Genomic DNA, 17,038 nt, shown 5'->3' with positions numbered 1-17,038 from the left:
ACCAAAATGGCCGTGCATAGCCTTTAGGAGGCTTTCAGAGTGCTCCTGGGGGCTGGGGAGGGAAGAAATGAGTGAAAAACAAGCTGTTTTTTGCTCAATTGTGCCCCCCCCAGCCCCCAGGAGCACTCTATAAGCCTCCTAAAGGCTATGCATGCCCTTTTTTTGACAAAAAACGTGCCTGCTTTCACAAAAAATGTGTCAATTGTTTTGCTCATTTTGGGGGGGGCACCCCCCAGGAGCACTCTACAAGCCTCCTGAAGGCTATTCCTTGCCCTTTTTTAGAAAAAAAAATGGCCCGTCTGCAGAGTACAAAACTTTTTTTTTTAATTTGCCTCTTCAAAATCTTGGTGCATTTTATAATCCGGTGCATTTTATACTCTGAAAAATGCAGTATACTATATCCACAACACTGGATGTTTGATCTACCATCCACTATCACATCCTTGATCTACTTAATCACTTTATCAAAGAAGGCAATAAAGTTTATATAGCACAATTTGTTTTTAACAAACCCATAGTGGCTTCTATTAATTGCTTACAAACGTATTGCTTACTTATCTGTTCTAGGATTTTCCAAGGTATTGATGACAAACTGATTATTCTGTAGTTTCCTGATTCCATTTTATTCCTTTTGTTTGTTTGTTTGCTTTTTTGACCTGTTTTCCTGATCTGACTCCCACAGTGGTACTTTTGATAGATTGGACATTTTTTTCCCCTTCTATATGAAGACAGATGCAAAGAAGAAATTAAGCAGTTCTGCTTTTTCCCTGCTGCCTGTCACAGTTTTTCCATCTTCTCCTATCAGTGGACCTAGCATTTCCTTGAATTTTTTCTTATTCCTCAAAAGGAATAAGAAACTTTTTTTTCGTTATTTCTGCAAGTCTTACCTCATTCTGAGCCTTAGCTTTCCTTAAATCCTTGCAGATTTGGGCTATTTTCTGATATTGTGCTCTAGTTATGAACCCCTTTCCAATTTTTTACATTTATCATTTTTGTCCCTCAGTTTGTTACAGACTTTATTCAACCATGCTGGTTTCATCTGGGATTCCCTTTTTCCCTTTTTCTGTGGTATTGTGTTTGATTAGGCTTTAAAATCTGATTTTTCAGTTTCCCAAGTAACTTGGGTTATTTTTCCCTTTAGGTTTTCTGTCCATGGAATACTTCCTGTTTCTTACTTTGTTGAAATCAGCTCTATTAAAATCTAAAACACTAGTCTGACTTTGTTCAATTATCTGTGCCTGCATTATGATGAATTCTAGTATGATATGGTCACTCTACCTGAAAGTTCCTATGACTTCCATCCCTTCTATCATTTCATCCCTATTAGTAAGAATTATGTCCAATGTAGCTGACCCTGGAATCTTTTTGATCTTCCAATTGCTTCAGAGTTTGTCTCCCAGTTTATGTCAGGGTAGTTAAGGTACCCCATTATTACAGTAGTGTGCTTCCTGCACATCTTATTTTACTGAATACCAAAATGTTTAACTTTTTCCTCTGTCTGGTTGGGAGACCCGTAGTATACCCTTCCCAATATCCCGAGAAGTGGAAATTAAACGAAGCATATTCACCCATATTGAATGCAGAGACTGCATAGATTCTACTGCTCTTTCTACACAGCAAAAAATGAGTTGAGTCTTTTTAAATATGTCTAGTAAAAGCATAATATATTATGTGGATAAATCCACACTAAAGCTAGACTATCACATTTGACACGCGATGAAGTGAATTCTAGTCAATGCCATAATTCAACCTGCTGATGTACTGAAACTACAACTTTCAAGATTCCCACTATTTAGGCAAGAGTACCAATTCTGGGGAGTTGTAGCCCCAACATACCTGAAAGATGCCACATGGGAAAAACTAATATAATCAACATGTTAGTTTGCAGGCAATACACAGCTTTTTCCAGGTTTGCTATAACATACTAAGACAGAGATTTACCACTGGAAAATATTTGCCAGAAACGTCCCCAAACAATATACTTAATGAATCATATTGAAGATTGATAAAGTTCTGATTTGCCTCTCCAGCAATTTTTTTCCAATTCTTCAACTCTTATTCATACCTGTACTTTTTTATCATGAATACTAAGCTCCAAGGAATACCTTGATTGGAGGGAAGGAAAGATACATACGCGAACTAGAAAATTAGAAAGTGGGGAGTGCTAATATTTTCTTCTTACCTTCATAGGCTGGAGCTGTACCCGTGTAATCCTTGAAGGGTCTACAACAGGTTTGGGACGTTTCAGAGTGTCCAAAATATTCTGCCATTGAGGTGGCAAGCCAATAAACTTCCCTTCCTTTGGATCAAATGATGTGTGTACACGATGCTCAAAATTCTGAGGAGCAGAGATTTCAGGTCGCTTCTTTTTCTTCTTGCGAAACATTGTGCCTGAATGAGAGAGAACAAATGCACTGGAGTGTTTATTGGACTTTACCCAGCATCAGTTGCAAGCAATTTACACCATGAGACATTTAGTAACCCCATCTTGAGAACCACATCCATTAAAAGTTGTTCGTCTAGTTCAGCAGAAAGCAAAGCAGCATCACAGCACCCTGCATCCATGGTTCCTCCTTGCTAAAATAGACTGAAAACTTTTAATTTGGTAGTTTTAATGGCCATGAATATGACAAGATTTAACTAGTACAATTGCTTTCCAGATGACTTTCTCTTTCTACATAATTTGGATTCCTTTTACCAATTTAAAGAACTGCAGAGTAGGGAGAATAAATATAGCTTAAAAGAATAAAAAAGACTGAAAAATAAAAAAGCCTTAATTTTTTTCTGGAAAAAAAAACCCAAGAAAAAAGCAATGTTTAAGAATAATAATTATTAAGCTTATTTGGGCCTAGAATCAGAGAATGAAGATGGCTCAAAAAATGTCCACGTAATAAAATATTTTCTTATTTGGACTACTGATGCTTATTAGATTTCGATCCGTTGCAGACAATGAATCACAGTAATAGTCTCACTATGGCTGCCAGTATAGAAAAACAGAAGAGTAAGGTACTCTAAGCAATCATGTTACTGATATTTATGTTTTCATACTCAGGTTTATGAATCTTGTAAAAACAGCATCCAGCACCATCTTCCGGTTGCTTTCTTCTGCAGATTAGAATTTAACATCAGTCTTATGGATTAGTAAACACTGTCTTTTGCTATTAGGGTGCAAATAAAGTGACTGTCTGAATATGTTACAAATTCCTTCAAGTATTAATTGAGTCACTCACTGTTTAATGCCTGTCTAGAAATGCATGGTGTTTTCCTTGAACCACACTATCTTCAAGTATTCGATGCTATGTTTATGTGAGTGAGAAAGGATTTATCCTGCTATGATTTTGGTTATTTCTATAACCAATCAAAAAAATAACTTCCGCCATCCATCCTTTAGGGGAAAAAATCCTTTGTTTTGTAAGTGTGAATGAATAAAGGCCTGGAGAGGAATAAATTCACTTGTTAATGATTACTACATTGTTGCTATTATCATTATGATTATTGATGCATGTTATAATATTAATTCCTCTACTACCACTCTGTCAAGGTAATAAGCCAGTCCATTTGTTTTTACTCAAAGACAGCTGTAAATTGCAGAACTGCAATAATCCAGAAGCATTTTCTGATATTCTTGTTTCTTTTCCTATATCACAATACTAAGAGCTTTGCCTCACCTAGCAAAGATATGAGATTTCCCTAGTAGAAATGAACTGCATTTGGTTATATTGCAAGAATAATTCAATATTTTGCTGCCCAATATATTAATTATTTGAAAAGGCCCCAAATCTAATTTTCTGTTAATAATACTTGGGTTGGAACCAGACGTAGGTTCCTACCGGTTCACACCAGTTCAATAGAACCGGTTCATCAAATCTACTGAACCGGTTAGAAGAGGTTCCACCACTGGACCCAGAAGTAAGTTCCGGAACTTCTACTCTGGCCCTGTCGCTCGCTCGCTCACCCCCGCCTGTCCAGAAGCCGCTCATTCACTCGCTCACCCCCACCCGTCCGGAAGCTGCTCCATAGTTTGCTCCCCCTGCCCATCTGCACTATCCTAGCCCTGCCCACTGCTCACTGATTGGCTGGCTCACCAATCGCCCCGCCCGCCTCTAAGAACCATATCTAAATCCACTTAACTTTTTTCCTGCTTAGCTCTCTATTGCTGCCTGCCGACTCCGAGGAGGTAAGCTGCAACTAACTGCGGGGCGGGGGGATGGCAGGCCATTTTGAGCGGCCTGCAGTGGCCCTGCACTATAAGCGAGTCCAGTGACCTTTTGCGGCCTTGCAAGGATCCCGGGCTCGCTTATAGCGCAGGGCCGCATGGCCATCAGCAAGGATGGGCGCAGGGGTAAGGATGGTGGTGGGAGCTTACATGGTGCGGCTGGCGTCTTTGACAAGTTTGAGGACCTTGCAAGGCCTTTGCAAGGTCCCCGGACTTGCCTAAGATGCCTGGCCATCAGCAAGGACGGGCGCAGGGGTAAGGATGGTGGCGGGAGCTTACATGGTGCGGCTGGCGTCTTTGACAAGTTTGAGGACCTTGCAAGGCCTTTGCAAGGTCCCCGGACTTGCCTAAGATGCCTGGCCGCCAGAAAGCACGGGCGCGGAGGTGGGGATGGGAATGGTGGCGGGAGCTTATGAGGCACGGCCAGCGTCCTTGACAAGTTCGGGGACCTCGCAAGGCCTTTGCAAGGGCCCCAGACTTGCCTAAGATGCCTGGCCGCCAGAAAGCACGGACAGCGCAGGGTGGGGACGGTGGCGGGAGCTTATGCGGCGCGGCCGGTCTCCTAGGACCTCCTAGGTGCCAGCCGCACCACGCAAACTACCATCTTTCTCCCCATGCTCAGAAAAGGAAGCCTGGGTAAATCCTTTGCTAGCAGGCAGGTTCTAGGACACCTGCCGCCACCAAAGGACCTCCCCAGAGGTGTCCTAGAACTTGCCTGCTAGCAAAGGACTTGCACTGGGAGACAGACGGTAGTTTGCGCCATCTGTTTTCCCATGCTCAGAAAGGCTTGGGTGCAGCCGGACTAGAGAACTTTTGGTGGTACACCGATTCCAGTAGCTGCGTTTTTTTCTTGAAATTTGCTGTCCCAGCAACCCAAAGGGGACATTCTCCCAACGGCATCTCAGGCACTCCCACCCTTAGCTGGGGGGGGAGTGAGGATAGCTGGCTGCAGTTTGGCACCTTCCGGCTAAGGGTGGGAGCGCCTGAGACACCGCTGGGAGAATGTCCCCTTTGGGTTGCCGGGACAGCAAATTTCAAGGGAAAATGCAGCTGCTGGAATCGGTGCACCACTGTGCCTGCAACTTAATGCTCTCCAAGAAGCCTGCATTACTGGAAGCAGCAGAAGGAGCCGCAGTGGGTGACACCGCCACCCCCAGTGTCCAGCGTCCTCCTCGGGAGCCTTGAGTTGCGGCCGTTTGCTCATCTCTCCCAAGCTTCTCTCGGGAGGTGAAATGGCAGGTGCGCCGCTGGCAGAGCCTCCAGGTGAAAGGCGAGTGAGCTGGGTGGAGGAAGTGGGAAACTGCTGGGGCTCATTGCCCCCTGGGTTTGGGGACTTCTGCCCCTCGTATCACACTTTGCAGTCATGTGGCGGACCTCTTCAGAGTACTGGGCAAACTGGTTCTGGGGATTCCCTCCCCCAAAAAGACCGCCCGCTCATCTCTCCAGATTTTGCGGCTTTTTGTGGGTTTCTTTTTTAAAAAGCCTCTCCAGAGGATCTTGAAAACTTGCGAGGTTGCTTTGGGAGGGGGGGGTAGATGGCCAGCATTTCCCCCCCTTTCCTGGGCACCTGTAGCCTCAGAGCCAGCAGGGAGCGTAAGCAAAGGAGGAGGTGGAGAGTTGGGTGAAGGAAGGGGAAAACTACTGCTACTGCTGGAGCTGCATTGCCCCGCTGGGTTCAGGGACTTCTGCCCCTTGTGCCGTGCTTTGCAGCCACCAGAGCCCTGCATGGACCTCTTGCTCCAGCGGCAGCAAAGCATAGCATGGGGGGGCAGAAGTCCCCGAACCCAGTGGGGCAATGCAGCTCCAGCAGTAGCAGTAGTTTTCCCCTTCCTCCATCCAGCTCTCCACCTCCTCTTTGCTTACGCTCCCCGCTGGGTTCTGAGGCTTCTGCCCCCTCGTGCCACACTTTGCAGCCTCCGGAGCCCCACACGGACCTCTTCAGGGTGCTGGGCAACCTGGTTCTGGGGATCCCCCCCAAAAGACCAACCGCCCGACTCTCCAGATTTTGTGGCTTTTTCGGGGGTTTCTTTTAAAAAAGCCTCTCCAGAGGATCTTGAAAACTTGCGAGGTTGCTTTGGGAGGGGGGGCATATGGCCAGCATTTCCCCCCCTCAATTCCCTGGTTGCGTGCAGCATCAGAGCCACTTTTAACTTAACTTAACTTTTAACTTTTATTAAATTTATAAACCGCGCCCTCTCCCAGAAGGGACTCGGGGCGGTGAGGGAGCATAAGCAAAGGAGGAGGTGGAGAGCTGTGTGGAGGAAGGGGAAAACTACTGCTACTGCTGGAGCTGCGTTGCTTTTTGCAGGGGAGGAGGGATACCATACCCGCAACTTTGATCCCTTTCCCACTCACCTACACCCCCCTGCATGTCCGGACACTACGTTGGGGGAACTTGGGCATGACTGGTCTTGAATGCATGTCCCCTCCCCCGCCCACCTCCATGCTTTTGCAGATTGGCTGGCTGTGGAGCATGGGCCCTTTTTGAAGCCGGATTGAGTCCTTCCTTGGGATGGATGCCCATACACGAGGGGCACAGGCTAGGACCAGGTGCCTTCATCTGTTTTTCCCAAAGGTGCTTTTTTTCCTCCAAGAGGCAACTGGACTTTCTGGTTTTTCTTTGAAAATGTTTTGCTTCTCCTCCAGGAAGCTTCTTCAGCTCTGAGGAAGCTTCTGGAGGAGCTGAAGAAGCTTCTTGGAGGAGACATGAAAGGTCTTCAAAGAAAAAGCAGAAAGTCCAGCTGCCTCTTGGGAAAAAAAGCATCTTTGGGACATCCTGGATGACCAAGAATCTCCATAGACATCCCTCATCCTAGCTTTCTGATGCCTCCTAGCCTTGCTTGCCTTCCATCCCTTGTGGTGGCCACTCTCTCAAAGCCCATGATAGTTAAGCATCAATAAGTCTTCTTGTAGAATCAAGGATGGCTGAGGGTTCAGAGGTGGCACACACCCATGGTTTCCTGATTGCCAGGACTATTTGGAAAATTTAAGCCTGAGAGACCTGGTCTGTCCCGAACATTTGAAGTTGGTAGGCTCTGGATAAAAGTCAAAACCTGAGCTTGATGCTGACCTAGAGGTTTTTGTTGAAATCCTGGTTCAAGTTTTGGAGAAAGACTTATTTCACCCTAAACTTGTGACTGCTTTCATCAAACCTTAGAGCAGTGTTTATCAAACTTGGCGACTTTAAGTCCCGTGGACTTCAACTCCCAGAATCCCACAATCCCTCCCAATTCTGGGAGTTGAAGTCCACAGGACTTAAAGTCACCAAGGTTGAGAAACACTGCCTTAGAGTGATTTAGAAAGAAAGAGAGAAAGAAGGAACGAAGGAGGGAGGGAAGAGAGAAAGAAAGAAAGTGGGAGAGATAAACGCAAGAAAGGAAGGAAGGAATGGAGGGAGAGGGAGAGAAAAAAAGAGAGAGACAAAGATAGAAAGAGAAAGAGAGAGAAAGAAAGAGAAAGAAAGAAAGAGATATGACCACAATTGAGCCCAAAATTTTGGTTGCTAAGCAAGAGCGTCGTTAAGTGAGTTTCACCACATTTCCCAAGTTGGCCATGCCCATGTCACATGACCGCCAAGCCACTCCCACCCGGTCACATGACCACCGAGCCACTCCCACAAAACAGGTCACACCTTCAAAAGAGGTTCTAAAAAAAATTGAAACCCACCACTGGTTGGAACATGAGTAAGAGACACAGTGCCTATGGTACCAGTGTGTCAACAGGTGCTTGGTGCCTATAGGTCTCTACCTGAAATGTAATTATAAACTTAATAAATGTGATGGTGATTGTAGAAAAAAAAAGCGCCACCTTCTAGCTGTAATAGGCCTTTGGTTTCCCTAGGGCCCCATATAGGATTCTTACAAAATGAAAATACTTTCCACAAAACAGCTATAATATTTTAATTTCATTGCACTTTAACTGTAATTGACTGACTCTGGACATCCGCCCTTCGTATGCATGTCTTATGTTGTTCTAATGCAGTGATGGCGAACCTCACGCGAAGCCATATGTCAGGGCACATGAGGCACTGCTGTCAGCTGGCCAGCGCACATGCGCGCACTGGCCAGCTGAGTTCACCCTTTTTAAAAGCCATTTTTTGCCCTCCCCAGGCTCCAGAGGCTTTATAGGAGCCTGGGGAGGGTGAAGAGCCTCCCCCGCCCGCCCCTGAGGCCCTCTGGAGGCTTCATGAGCGTCCATGAAGCCTCCGGAGCGCAAAAAACCGGCCCTACGGGCAAACCGCATGTTCGGGAACGGACTTCCGGTTTGCTCAGAGGGTCGTTTTGACTGCTCCGGAGGCTTCAGGGAAGCTTCCTGAAGCCTTCGGAACGCTTAAAACGACCCTTCAAGCAAACCGGAAGTGACTTCTGGTTTGCTCGGAGGGTCATTTTGAGCGCTCCAAAGGCGTCAGGGAAGCCTCCTGACGGTCCCTGAAGCCTCCCGGGGGGCATCCGGGGGGCGGGGGGGCTGTTTTCGCCCTCCTCATGTTCCTATAAAGCCTCTGTAGCCTGGGGAGGGCGAAAAAAGCATGTAAAAATGGGGGGAGCGCCTCTAGTGCACACATGCGCTGGGGGGGTCACGCATTGCATTGTGGGTGCGGCACGCCCACACACGCCCCCCCTGCCCTCCCCCCACTTATGGCACGCGAGCCAAAAAAGGTTCGCCTCGCTGTTCTAATGTGTGTGTATTATTCCTGCTTTGTTCTACACTGCCCAGTATCTCACAATTCTGGCAGTCTACAAATATGGTAAGATAATACTATGAAAGAGAAGGAGGAAGAAGAGATCTCTGATCTTTTAAAGGAATTTTTTTCACTTGTCCTGGGAAAAAGAGAAATTGGGGAGATAAAGAAATGCTCAAAGTTTGACCACAGTAGCCATTTTGTAATTAGGTAAACCTCACTGTGCCATCCATCTTTTAATCACAGAACATCTTTTCAAAATTTAGATGAGCTGAATTTTGAAGGCTGTCTAAATTTGGGCTTCAGTATAGATGTTTATATACAACAAAGCCTTAGGTTAACATTGTGCTATAAAAACATTTGATGATTTATCCTCTAGCCAAACAACCAGCAGCTTCTTGCAGAGCTTTTCCGCATTTAGCAGATTTTAGCTGCCTGCCCAGCTTTTCAACTTCACAAGAAGCTCTCTTGAGCCTGCGCACACTACTAGAGCATAGATATTCTTGCTCTAAATTTGGGTCAGAGGTATAGCTGAATTTAGTAGGAATAATTTGTACTGCAGCAGTTACAGGCTTGTTTTAGCAATATTAACAATATCTCCTCTCACACTTCAGTGCCATGCTTACCAACAGAACTACATTCTCTATTGTAATCAAAAGGAGTGCATTCAAGTAAAATACTCTCCACTGTCCTATTTTCTGAGGCCAGAAACATCTAAAATAACTGAGTGAATTACCTGTTCACCTAAGATCTCAAATGTAATAACTACTCTATTAAAGAGACACACACAATTTACTTTTTAAGGGTAGAGTTATCCTTTTTTTAAAAAAATAAATCCTACACCTGAGGAAATCTGACAAAGAAATATCCAAATGGTAAGAGTTCATTGAAGGCAAACCCTGACAGAAAGAACTATCAAATCCTGTCCAATATTCTTAAAAGAAAACTGCTGAAGTAACAAAGCAGTTATGAGTAGTGAGCTCCTTTTTGACTGGCAAAATTACAAGCTCATTTGGCTAATACTACTTCATTGGGTAGTTGTTTTGCATCATCCAACATCTGCCAGATGCACAGGATTACAGCTGCTAAAATTCTCAGCCAGCTAAGATTTCTAAGAATTGTAATCCCAAATATCTGGAAGGTGTTAGGTTGGAGAAGGCTGAGCTTATATAGCATATTAAAATTACTTTAGTGAAGTCCAAGGCACATTAATCACTATGCTCCTCTTCAAATAGCATATTTTGTTATCATATAACTCTATCCAATATCTTAGACTAGAGTTACAACCGAGGGTTGTATTAAGAAAAGCCTGAATTCCTAATAATAAAACAGCCAGTATTATATAACTTTTAACAGCTGACTGAACTTTAGCAACTGTGAGCTACCGTAAGTAAATATTAGCTTCTGGAGGGAAGGCAAGATATAAACTTAGCAAATAAATATCAACATGTTAAATCTTCCTTGTCTCACCTTCCGTGACATATCACCTTATTAATGAAATGCAGTCAAGGATATGAAGGCATTCTAACATATATGAAGTAGTGAGACCATCCAGATCTTGCCTACAGGAGCTTAGTAGAAGAAATTCTGGCAACTGATTCGTTCAAATCGAAAAGGCTAACACTACAGTACCATGATGCAAAGGACTACTTTGTCTAGAGCAGTGATGGCGAACCTATGGTACCCATGTCAAAGGTGACATGCCACAAGTTTTGGGAGACAGGCTAATGTTTGCCAACACCCCAAAACAACTATTATTGAAAGCATATCCTAGCATGAGTTTTGGAGACTATTTGAGAATGGGTTATGCCAGGGGTGTCCAAATTTGGGAACTTTAAGACTTGTGGACTTCAACCGCCAGAATTCCCCAGCCAGCATGCTGGCTGGGGAATTCTGGCAGTTGAAGTCCACAAGTCTTAAAGTTCCCAAGTTTGGACAACCCTGGGTTATGCTCTCGTGCAGCCTCTGGAGCCTCTGAAAAAATGTGTGTGAGCAGAAAACACTTTTGCGCTATTTTCAGATGCTGTAGAAGCCATGGAAGAATGTTCTCAGACGCCACTTCAAGATCTAGGTAGGCCGCAGGGGCCTGTGAATGGAAAGAGAACACTACCTGAAGGTAATTGGCACACAGCAGCTACTTGGGATCACACATGATTGGGCTGTATTTTTTTAAAATAAATATGTAAAGAAATGTTTCTTTTTAGTTTGAGTGAGTGAGTGAGTGAGTGAGTGAGTGAGTGTGTGTGTGTGTGTGTGTGTGTGTGTGAGAGAGAGAGAGAGAGAGAGAGAGAGAGAGAGAGAGAGAGAGAGAGAGAGAGAGAGAGAGAGAGAGAGAGAGACCGACCAGCATTGAAGTCAGCCTAAATATGGACTTCTGTAGTAACAGTAAGAACAAAATGACAATAGCAGTATTTTTACTTAATTTCCATGACTAAATTGTTGAAAGTGACCAAGAATTCATAAGAAAACATCAGGGAATATATTCACTTATAAAATGCAGGCATTAATCATTTAACAGTGCCAGTGTGAATAGCAAAGCCCAGATTAAAATAATGTTCTCTAACTGCACTGCAACATTTTTCCCCCAAATTTAGTAACTTCCAGGTATGTTAAAGTTCCAATTCCCATAATTTCTGGTCCAATTTAACATATCTCAGGGCATCTGGAAGAAGCACACCAATTTACAAAACAATATGCAAGCTTTCATGATAAACTGAGTTTAATTGACTAATGAAGGGAGAGGTTTTTGCTGAGAATAGGGGGGAAAACCAGCTGTCCCAAACAAAAAATAGCCTTGGCACAGCAACAACACTGACCATGCAAACAACCAGAAAGCAAGAAAACAATAGCAGTAAGAGCCCTTTCATTTCAGGAGAGAAAGGGAATTCCCCACACATTTGGAGACAGAAAGGAGAAGACAGTTCCCACCAGTGGGAAGCTACCCACCAGACAGCAAATCTGTTTCCATTGTGTTTTCTGTGATTGAATCTTAAGTCTACATAGCCCTTGTCTATATAGAAGAATTTTCAGACCTACTGACTTTGGAATAAGACTTTTAAAATTCAGCAGAACTTTGGTTTGTCCAGAGTAATTTGTACTACCGTCGAAAAAAGTTGTTTTTTTTAAACAACTCACTATTATGGTTTTGAGAGTCAAAAAAAAAATCTTTTACACATAGTCCTCAACTTAAGACCACAATTGAACCCGAAATTTCTGTTGTTAAGTGAGACATATGTTAAGTGAATTTTGACCCATTTTACCACCTTTCTTGCCACAATTGTTAAGTGAATCACTGCAGTTGTTAGTAACACAGTTGTTAAGTGAATCTGGCTTCTCCATTGATTTTGCTTGTCAGAAGGTCACATGATTACATGACCTTGGGAGAATGTGAATGACTCAGTTGCCAAGCAGTTGAATTTTGATCATATGACCATGGGGATGTTGCAATAGTTGTACATATGAAAAATAGTCATGTCACTTTTTTCAGTGCCATTGTAACTTCGAAAGGTCAGTAAACAAACTGTTCTAAGTCGAGGACTACCTGTAGTATGTAGAAGAATTTAGGCATGGTGGTACGCACAGTTTAAAATTTGCAATTCCCTTGGATTCAAGTAGTTTATTTTTGGCTCCTGACCCATTTGTTTTATCTTGCTTTCCCTTCCACCAGAAAGAGCACTTTCTTAATTTTGGATTCTTTGAAGATGAATTAATGAAGAATTTAGTGGTTGTAATTAGCAGTGATATTTCCCTCTGACTCAAATCTAATTGATTTGTGGACTAAGGTTTAGGATTTCATTTGTGGGTTAAAATTAGCCAACTTTCAAGTTTGCATCCAAAAAAAGCTTACCAGAGACAAATCACTCATTCAGTGACTTCTCAAATAAGACAACTGCACCTGTAGATACAGCACCTACTTGATTTAGAAAGATACACACACTTCAAATGTGTTCATAGATCTATCAGTACCATCCATTTGACAAAATATAATAAATGACAGTTGTTTTGCACCTCCCAAAACTATTTTAACAATAGCTAATGCCAGATAATCGAGCATAATTTTAAATCATAAAGTATAAGGTTTCATAAAAATGCAGAAACTATAAATTTTAAAACCTTTCCAATTTAATAAGCAGAGGGGTTGCATTTCAAGATCCCTGAGCAACTGCATCGAACCAGCCACTTACAGCTTTTGTTTCTTATTCATTAAGTACTAGGTTTCAATATTGGTAGAATATATTTGCTGTTAGATTGGGTAATGGATAGGCACACACAGGTTTAACGGTAACAACAGCTCTTTATTAAGTACAACAAGTGAGAATAATCCAGTGAAGGTTGAGTCTGACAGCAGCCCTTTTATAGGGAGCTGTCAGACCCTTCAACCAATAGGATTAAACCTCTGTTCCCGCCGGAACAGAGGACCTTGGTGGAAACCACTGTAGTTAGAGCAAGTATCTAACATTTGCGTCTCTCCCTTTGTTAGAACAAAACATGAAACAAGCACTTTTAAGCAATGAGTTAATACATAATATGATTTTAATTCCTAGAATATGGAATTATATGTATATGGACCTACTAAGTAAATGGAAAACTGCATACCTGAAGCTTAAGCAATCAGATAAGATCCTATTTTGTCAAATGGCTTGCACCCCAAGATGCTGATGCTTGAAGAATCTTACTAGTCTGTAGTCTTTCCAGTTCTGCATTTACATTTGCACTGAAATGCCACAAGCATAAATAATCAGTCACTGCCATGAAGCAAAAGCCGCTGGAAACTGAAATTCTCTCCATGATCAATCCCTGCTGCCAGGGAGCCACATCCTATTTTTCAACTCCAGATCTAGCCTTTTCATAGATAATGTAATTCCAAAGGCTGTCACATCTCCCAATAGGTATGAGGGTCTCCCCCCACCACCTCCAAACTGGCAGATTCAGAGCAGAGGGAGGGATTAGCTGAGAGGAGGAGCGAGACAAGAAAAAAGGGTCAGGGGAAGACAAGGGGAAAAGAGATTTTTTTTTCTCACAAGGAAGAGCTGCCGCCAGGTAGGAAATTTCCAAAATGGCAAACGTGACAGCAAGGGGTAGTATGGAGACAGCAACAAAGAGCTATTGTTTATTTTTTTACTTCCTTTCAAAGGGGAGGGGGGAATTGCCACTGCTTCGGAACTGAGAAATTTAGAAATGTAAACCAATCCTATTGCTGACAATAGGTCTTTGTTAACCAAAATAGGTAGAAACTACATAAGGGACTCAGCATCCATGATGTCTTGACATTCATATAAGCAGCAATAGATCCGACATGCATCATTCATTTTTAGATCATATATTTTTCAACTAGATTAAGCAGGCATGGGTGAAAAGCCCTCCAAATTAAATGCAATTCCACAAATACTTGACTGCAGGTTTGATCTAATTACTCCATGTGATTCATTTCACTGGTCCTTTGTTTGATCCCAGGTCCTCATCTCCACTTGGAATGTAGTAAGCCCTAAAAAGTTGCAACTGCTGATATGCATACTACTTTTTCCCTTTTTCTTCTTCCTTACCTTCTATTGCCATTTTTGTTATTGAGATTTTAATCCAGAGTTCCATAGAAGGAGAAGACTGCTTTTTATTTTTCTTGTTTTATCCTAGAATCTTATATGAACTCTGTGGTTCTATGCTAGTGCTGTTACTATCCACCTTTTGACCATACTTGAAATGTGTGGTTTCATTTTTTTTGGGGGGGGGGGGGTTGTTGCAAAAAAAAAAGGAAGATGATGTGAAAAATTAGGGTGTTATTGGGGAAAACAAAATATATTCACTTTGAATTTCTTCCAATGGTGATCTGAATGGCTCTATGCGCTTCAATGCCTTCCGCTCAGGAGCAAACAAACTGATTATGTCAAGTACTTGAACCATGTCTAATGCTGAAAATGGATCAGGGATTTAACAAAAGCACAAGTAATACCAGCAGGAAAAAAAAATATTCAGAATCCATCAGCTATATAGTCAGCATATTCTACAAGCAGTCCCCATTACCCTTGCAAAGTAAGAGAGTTGTGGTTAAAATTAAACAGGAAAACCTGATCCTAAGAAAGGATAACTAAAAAGTTGCTGCTGGAAGTCTTTACTTCCAGTCATTACTGTAAAGAAAACCAAATTCTACCATACATCTTACTGTAAGTATTGAGTCAGAGACACATTGGAAAAACTCATGGCAGAATGAAATTCTGCTGTACTGGAGCCAGATGCCTCAATATTCCTATCCATAATGATCACTGGGGAAACAAAGTGGAGTCTGAGACCACTTGTATCAGCTCCCAAGGGATACTACTGAATATATAATACTACTAGAAGAATGTCCAACTGCTGCTATATTCACCAAGTGCATACAGAGTATTTCTGATAATCTAATAATTTCTATAAGGTGATCTGACATAAATTAAAAGAAGTCCAAATAAGGCAGCTTTCCCTTCCCCAATACTGTATTTGGGTTGTTGTTTTTTTCATTTGTTTATTAAATGTGTATGTCACCCAATACCCAATGACTCTGGTCTGAATAGGAAGAATACCATTCACTTCCATTGAAAATCAAATAAAAGCTTCTACCTGATCTGGAATTGTTCTTTTTCAGGTTTCATGGTCACTGAAAAGATAGTAGTTCTTGTCCAATGACTGGTCGCTTAATGGCCATTTGAAGTTACGATGGACCTCCTGAGGGTATGACCCAGATTCGAAGTTCTGATGATTCCCTACCCCTCCCTCCAGGGAAGGAAGCACTTGGCAACCAGGTTGCATTTATGACTGTTTGCAGTGTCTTGTGATTATATAACCATGTTTTATTACTGTTTTGGCCCATAGCAGCAACTTAATGACAATGGCATTAGCTTAACAACTGCCACAAAAAAGGTCAGAAAACTGGTTCAGTCATACAAGTTACAACTGTGATGGGTAAGTTCAATTATGGCTGCAATTTGAGGACTATCTATGTTCACACTGGCTTCAATATAAGAAGTGCAAATTTCCTCACCCAAAATGGGAAAGTAAAGGATGATGCAGCCAAACCACAGCATATACAGCATAGACTGCAAAAACTGATAGCTGAAAATCTGGGAAACTATTAAATTTCAATTACACTATAGTTCTTTTTTACAACATTGACTTGTAACTATTGTGGATTGCAGTTATCACGTGGACCATGATATCACGTAGAATTCTTGTGTTTAAGTTTTAAAATATCTAAACACACATGTTCATGGCATTTTACAAATACGAAACTTATAACTCATTTCTCAGATCAATTTAATCAACTCAACTGAATTTTGCCCAGTATAAAAATTTAGCAATAAGAAGAGATATCGATATTAGCCATGGTATCTGCCAAGCTGACCACTGTTCCCCAACTTGACATCTACTAATGTTTTGGTAGGTAACATATATCTTGTTCTGCTTCCCCTCCCCAATCCTTTTCTGCAGACATTTTTATATGTCAGATTCTTCTTGATTTTCTTAGAAACAAAACCCTGCTACTTTCCTAGAACTAGTATGCCTGAATGAATGCTTCTGTGAATACCAGTTTTATTCTATTAGAAACAAGTCTCAGAGAACTAAATATTATTTTACTGGGTATATCTAGGTACAAATGAGAAATAAATTACAAGAACCCAATTATTTTATCTAAAGTAATTTCAAGGAATGGAAAAGGAAACATAAAATGAAGCCATTAACTTTTATTTGCTTTTGTTTCTTTCTCAAATTAAAAATAATATCTAACCCATAACAAACACACCGGCCTTTACATCCCTGAGAACATGAATTATAGATGCCATCTGGAAGTCAACATGGTTATAAGATTGGCTCCCTCCTAACATACTGACCTGGTCCACATAATGCCCATGTGATATTGTGGTTTCTTTAATTTTGGCTATTGAATGTGTTGCTACATTGTTTGCAAACAAAGGTTTATCTACTGCAATTGTCTTTCCAATGATTATGTAAATCAAAGCTTCAGGCAACATATGAATCAGCATACTATATTAAGATGAGTAAATCCTCCCAATCTCATACCCTCCAGATCTATTGGGCGACAATTCCTTTCATTTCCATGTAGAATTAATGACCATGCTGCTAGAAAATGATGGAAGTTATAATCCAACACTTATAGA

At 42.0% G+C, this 17,038-nt stretch overlaps 1 protein-coding gene across 7 annotated transcripts in view; it reads right to left on the bottom strand.

Moving 5' to 3' along the window:
• Window positions 1–17,038, bottom strand: part of LOC309385018 (serine/threonine-protein kinase PAK 6-like) — a 45,860-nt gene that overhangs the window by 22,325 nt on the left and 6,497 nt on the right. For 5 of the 7 annotated variants that reach the window (XM_081939057.1, XM_081939056.1, XM_081939055.1 and 2 more), the window contains one exon: window positions 2,183–2,391. In XM_081939057.1, the coding sequence (XP_081795183.1) occupies window positions 2,183–2,386 (204 nt within the window). In that variant the 5' untranslated portion in view covers window positions 2,387–2,391. Of the gene's footprint in view, window positions 1–2,182; window positions 2,392–3,048; window positions 3,106–3,230; window positions 3,434–17,038 lie in introns of those variants that run through there. The other 2 variants (XM_081939059.1, XM_081939054.1) reach the window with 2 other exon arrangements.

Source organism: Natrix helvetica (genome assembly GCF_964273705.1).
Source record: "Natrix helvetica genome assembly, chromosome: 1".
Lineage (NCBI taxonomy): Eukaryota > Metazoa > Chordata > Lepidosauria > Squamata > Natricidae > Natrix > Natrix helvetica.
The sequence above is the reverse complement of the archived record's forward strand: the minus strand, read 5'-3'. Positions and strand labels throughout refer to the sequence as shown.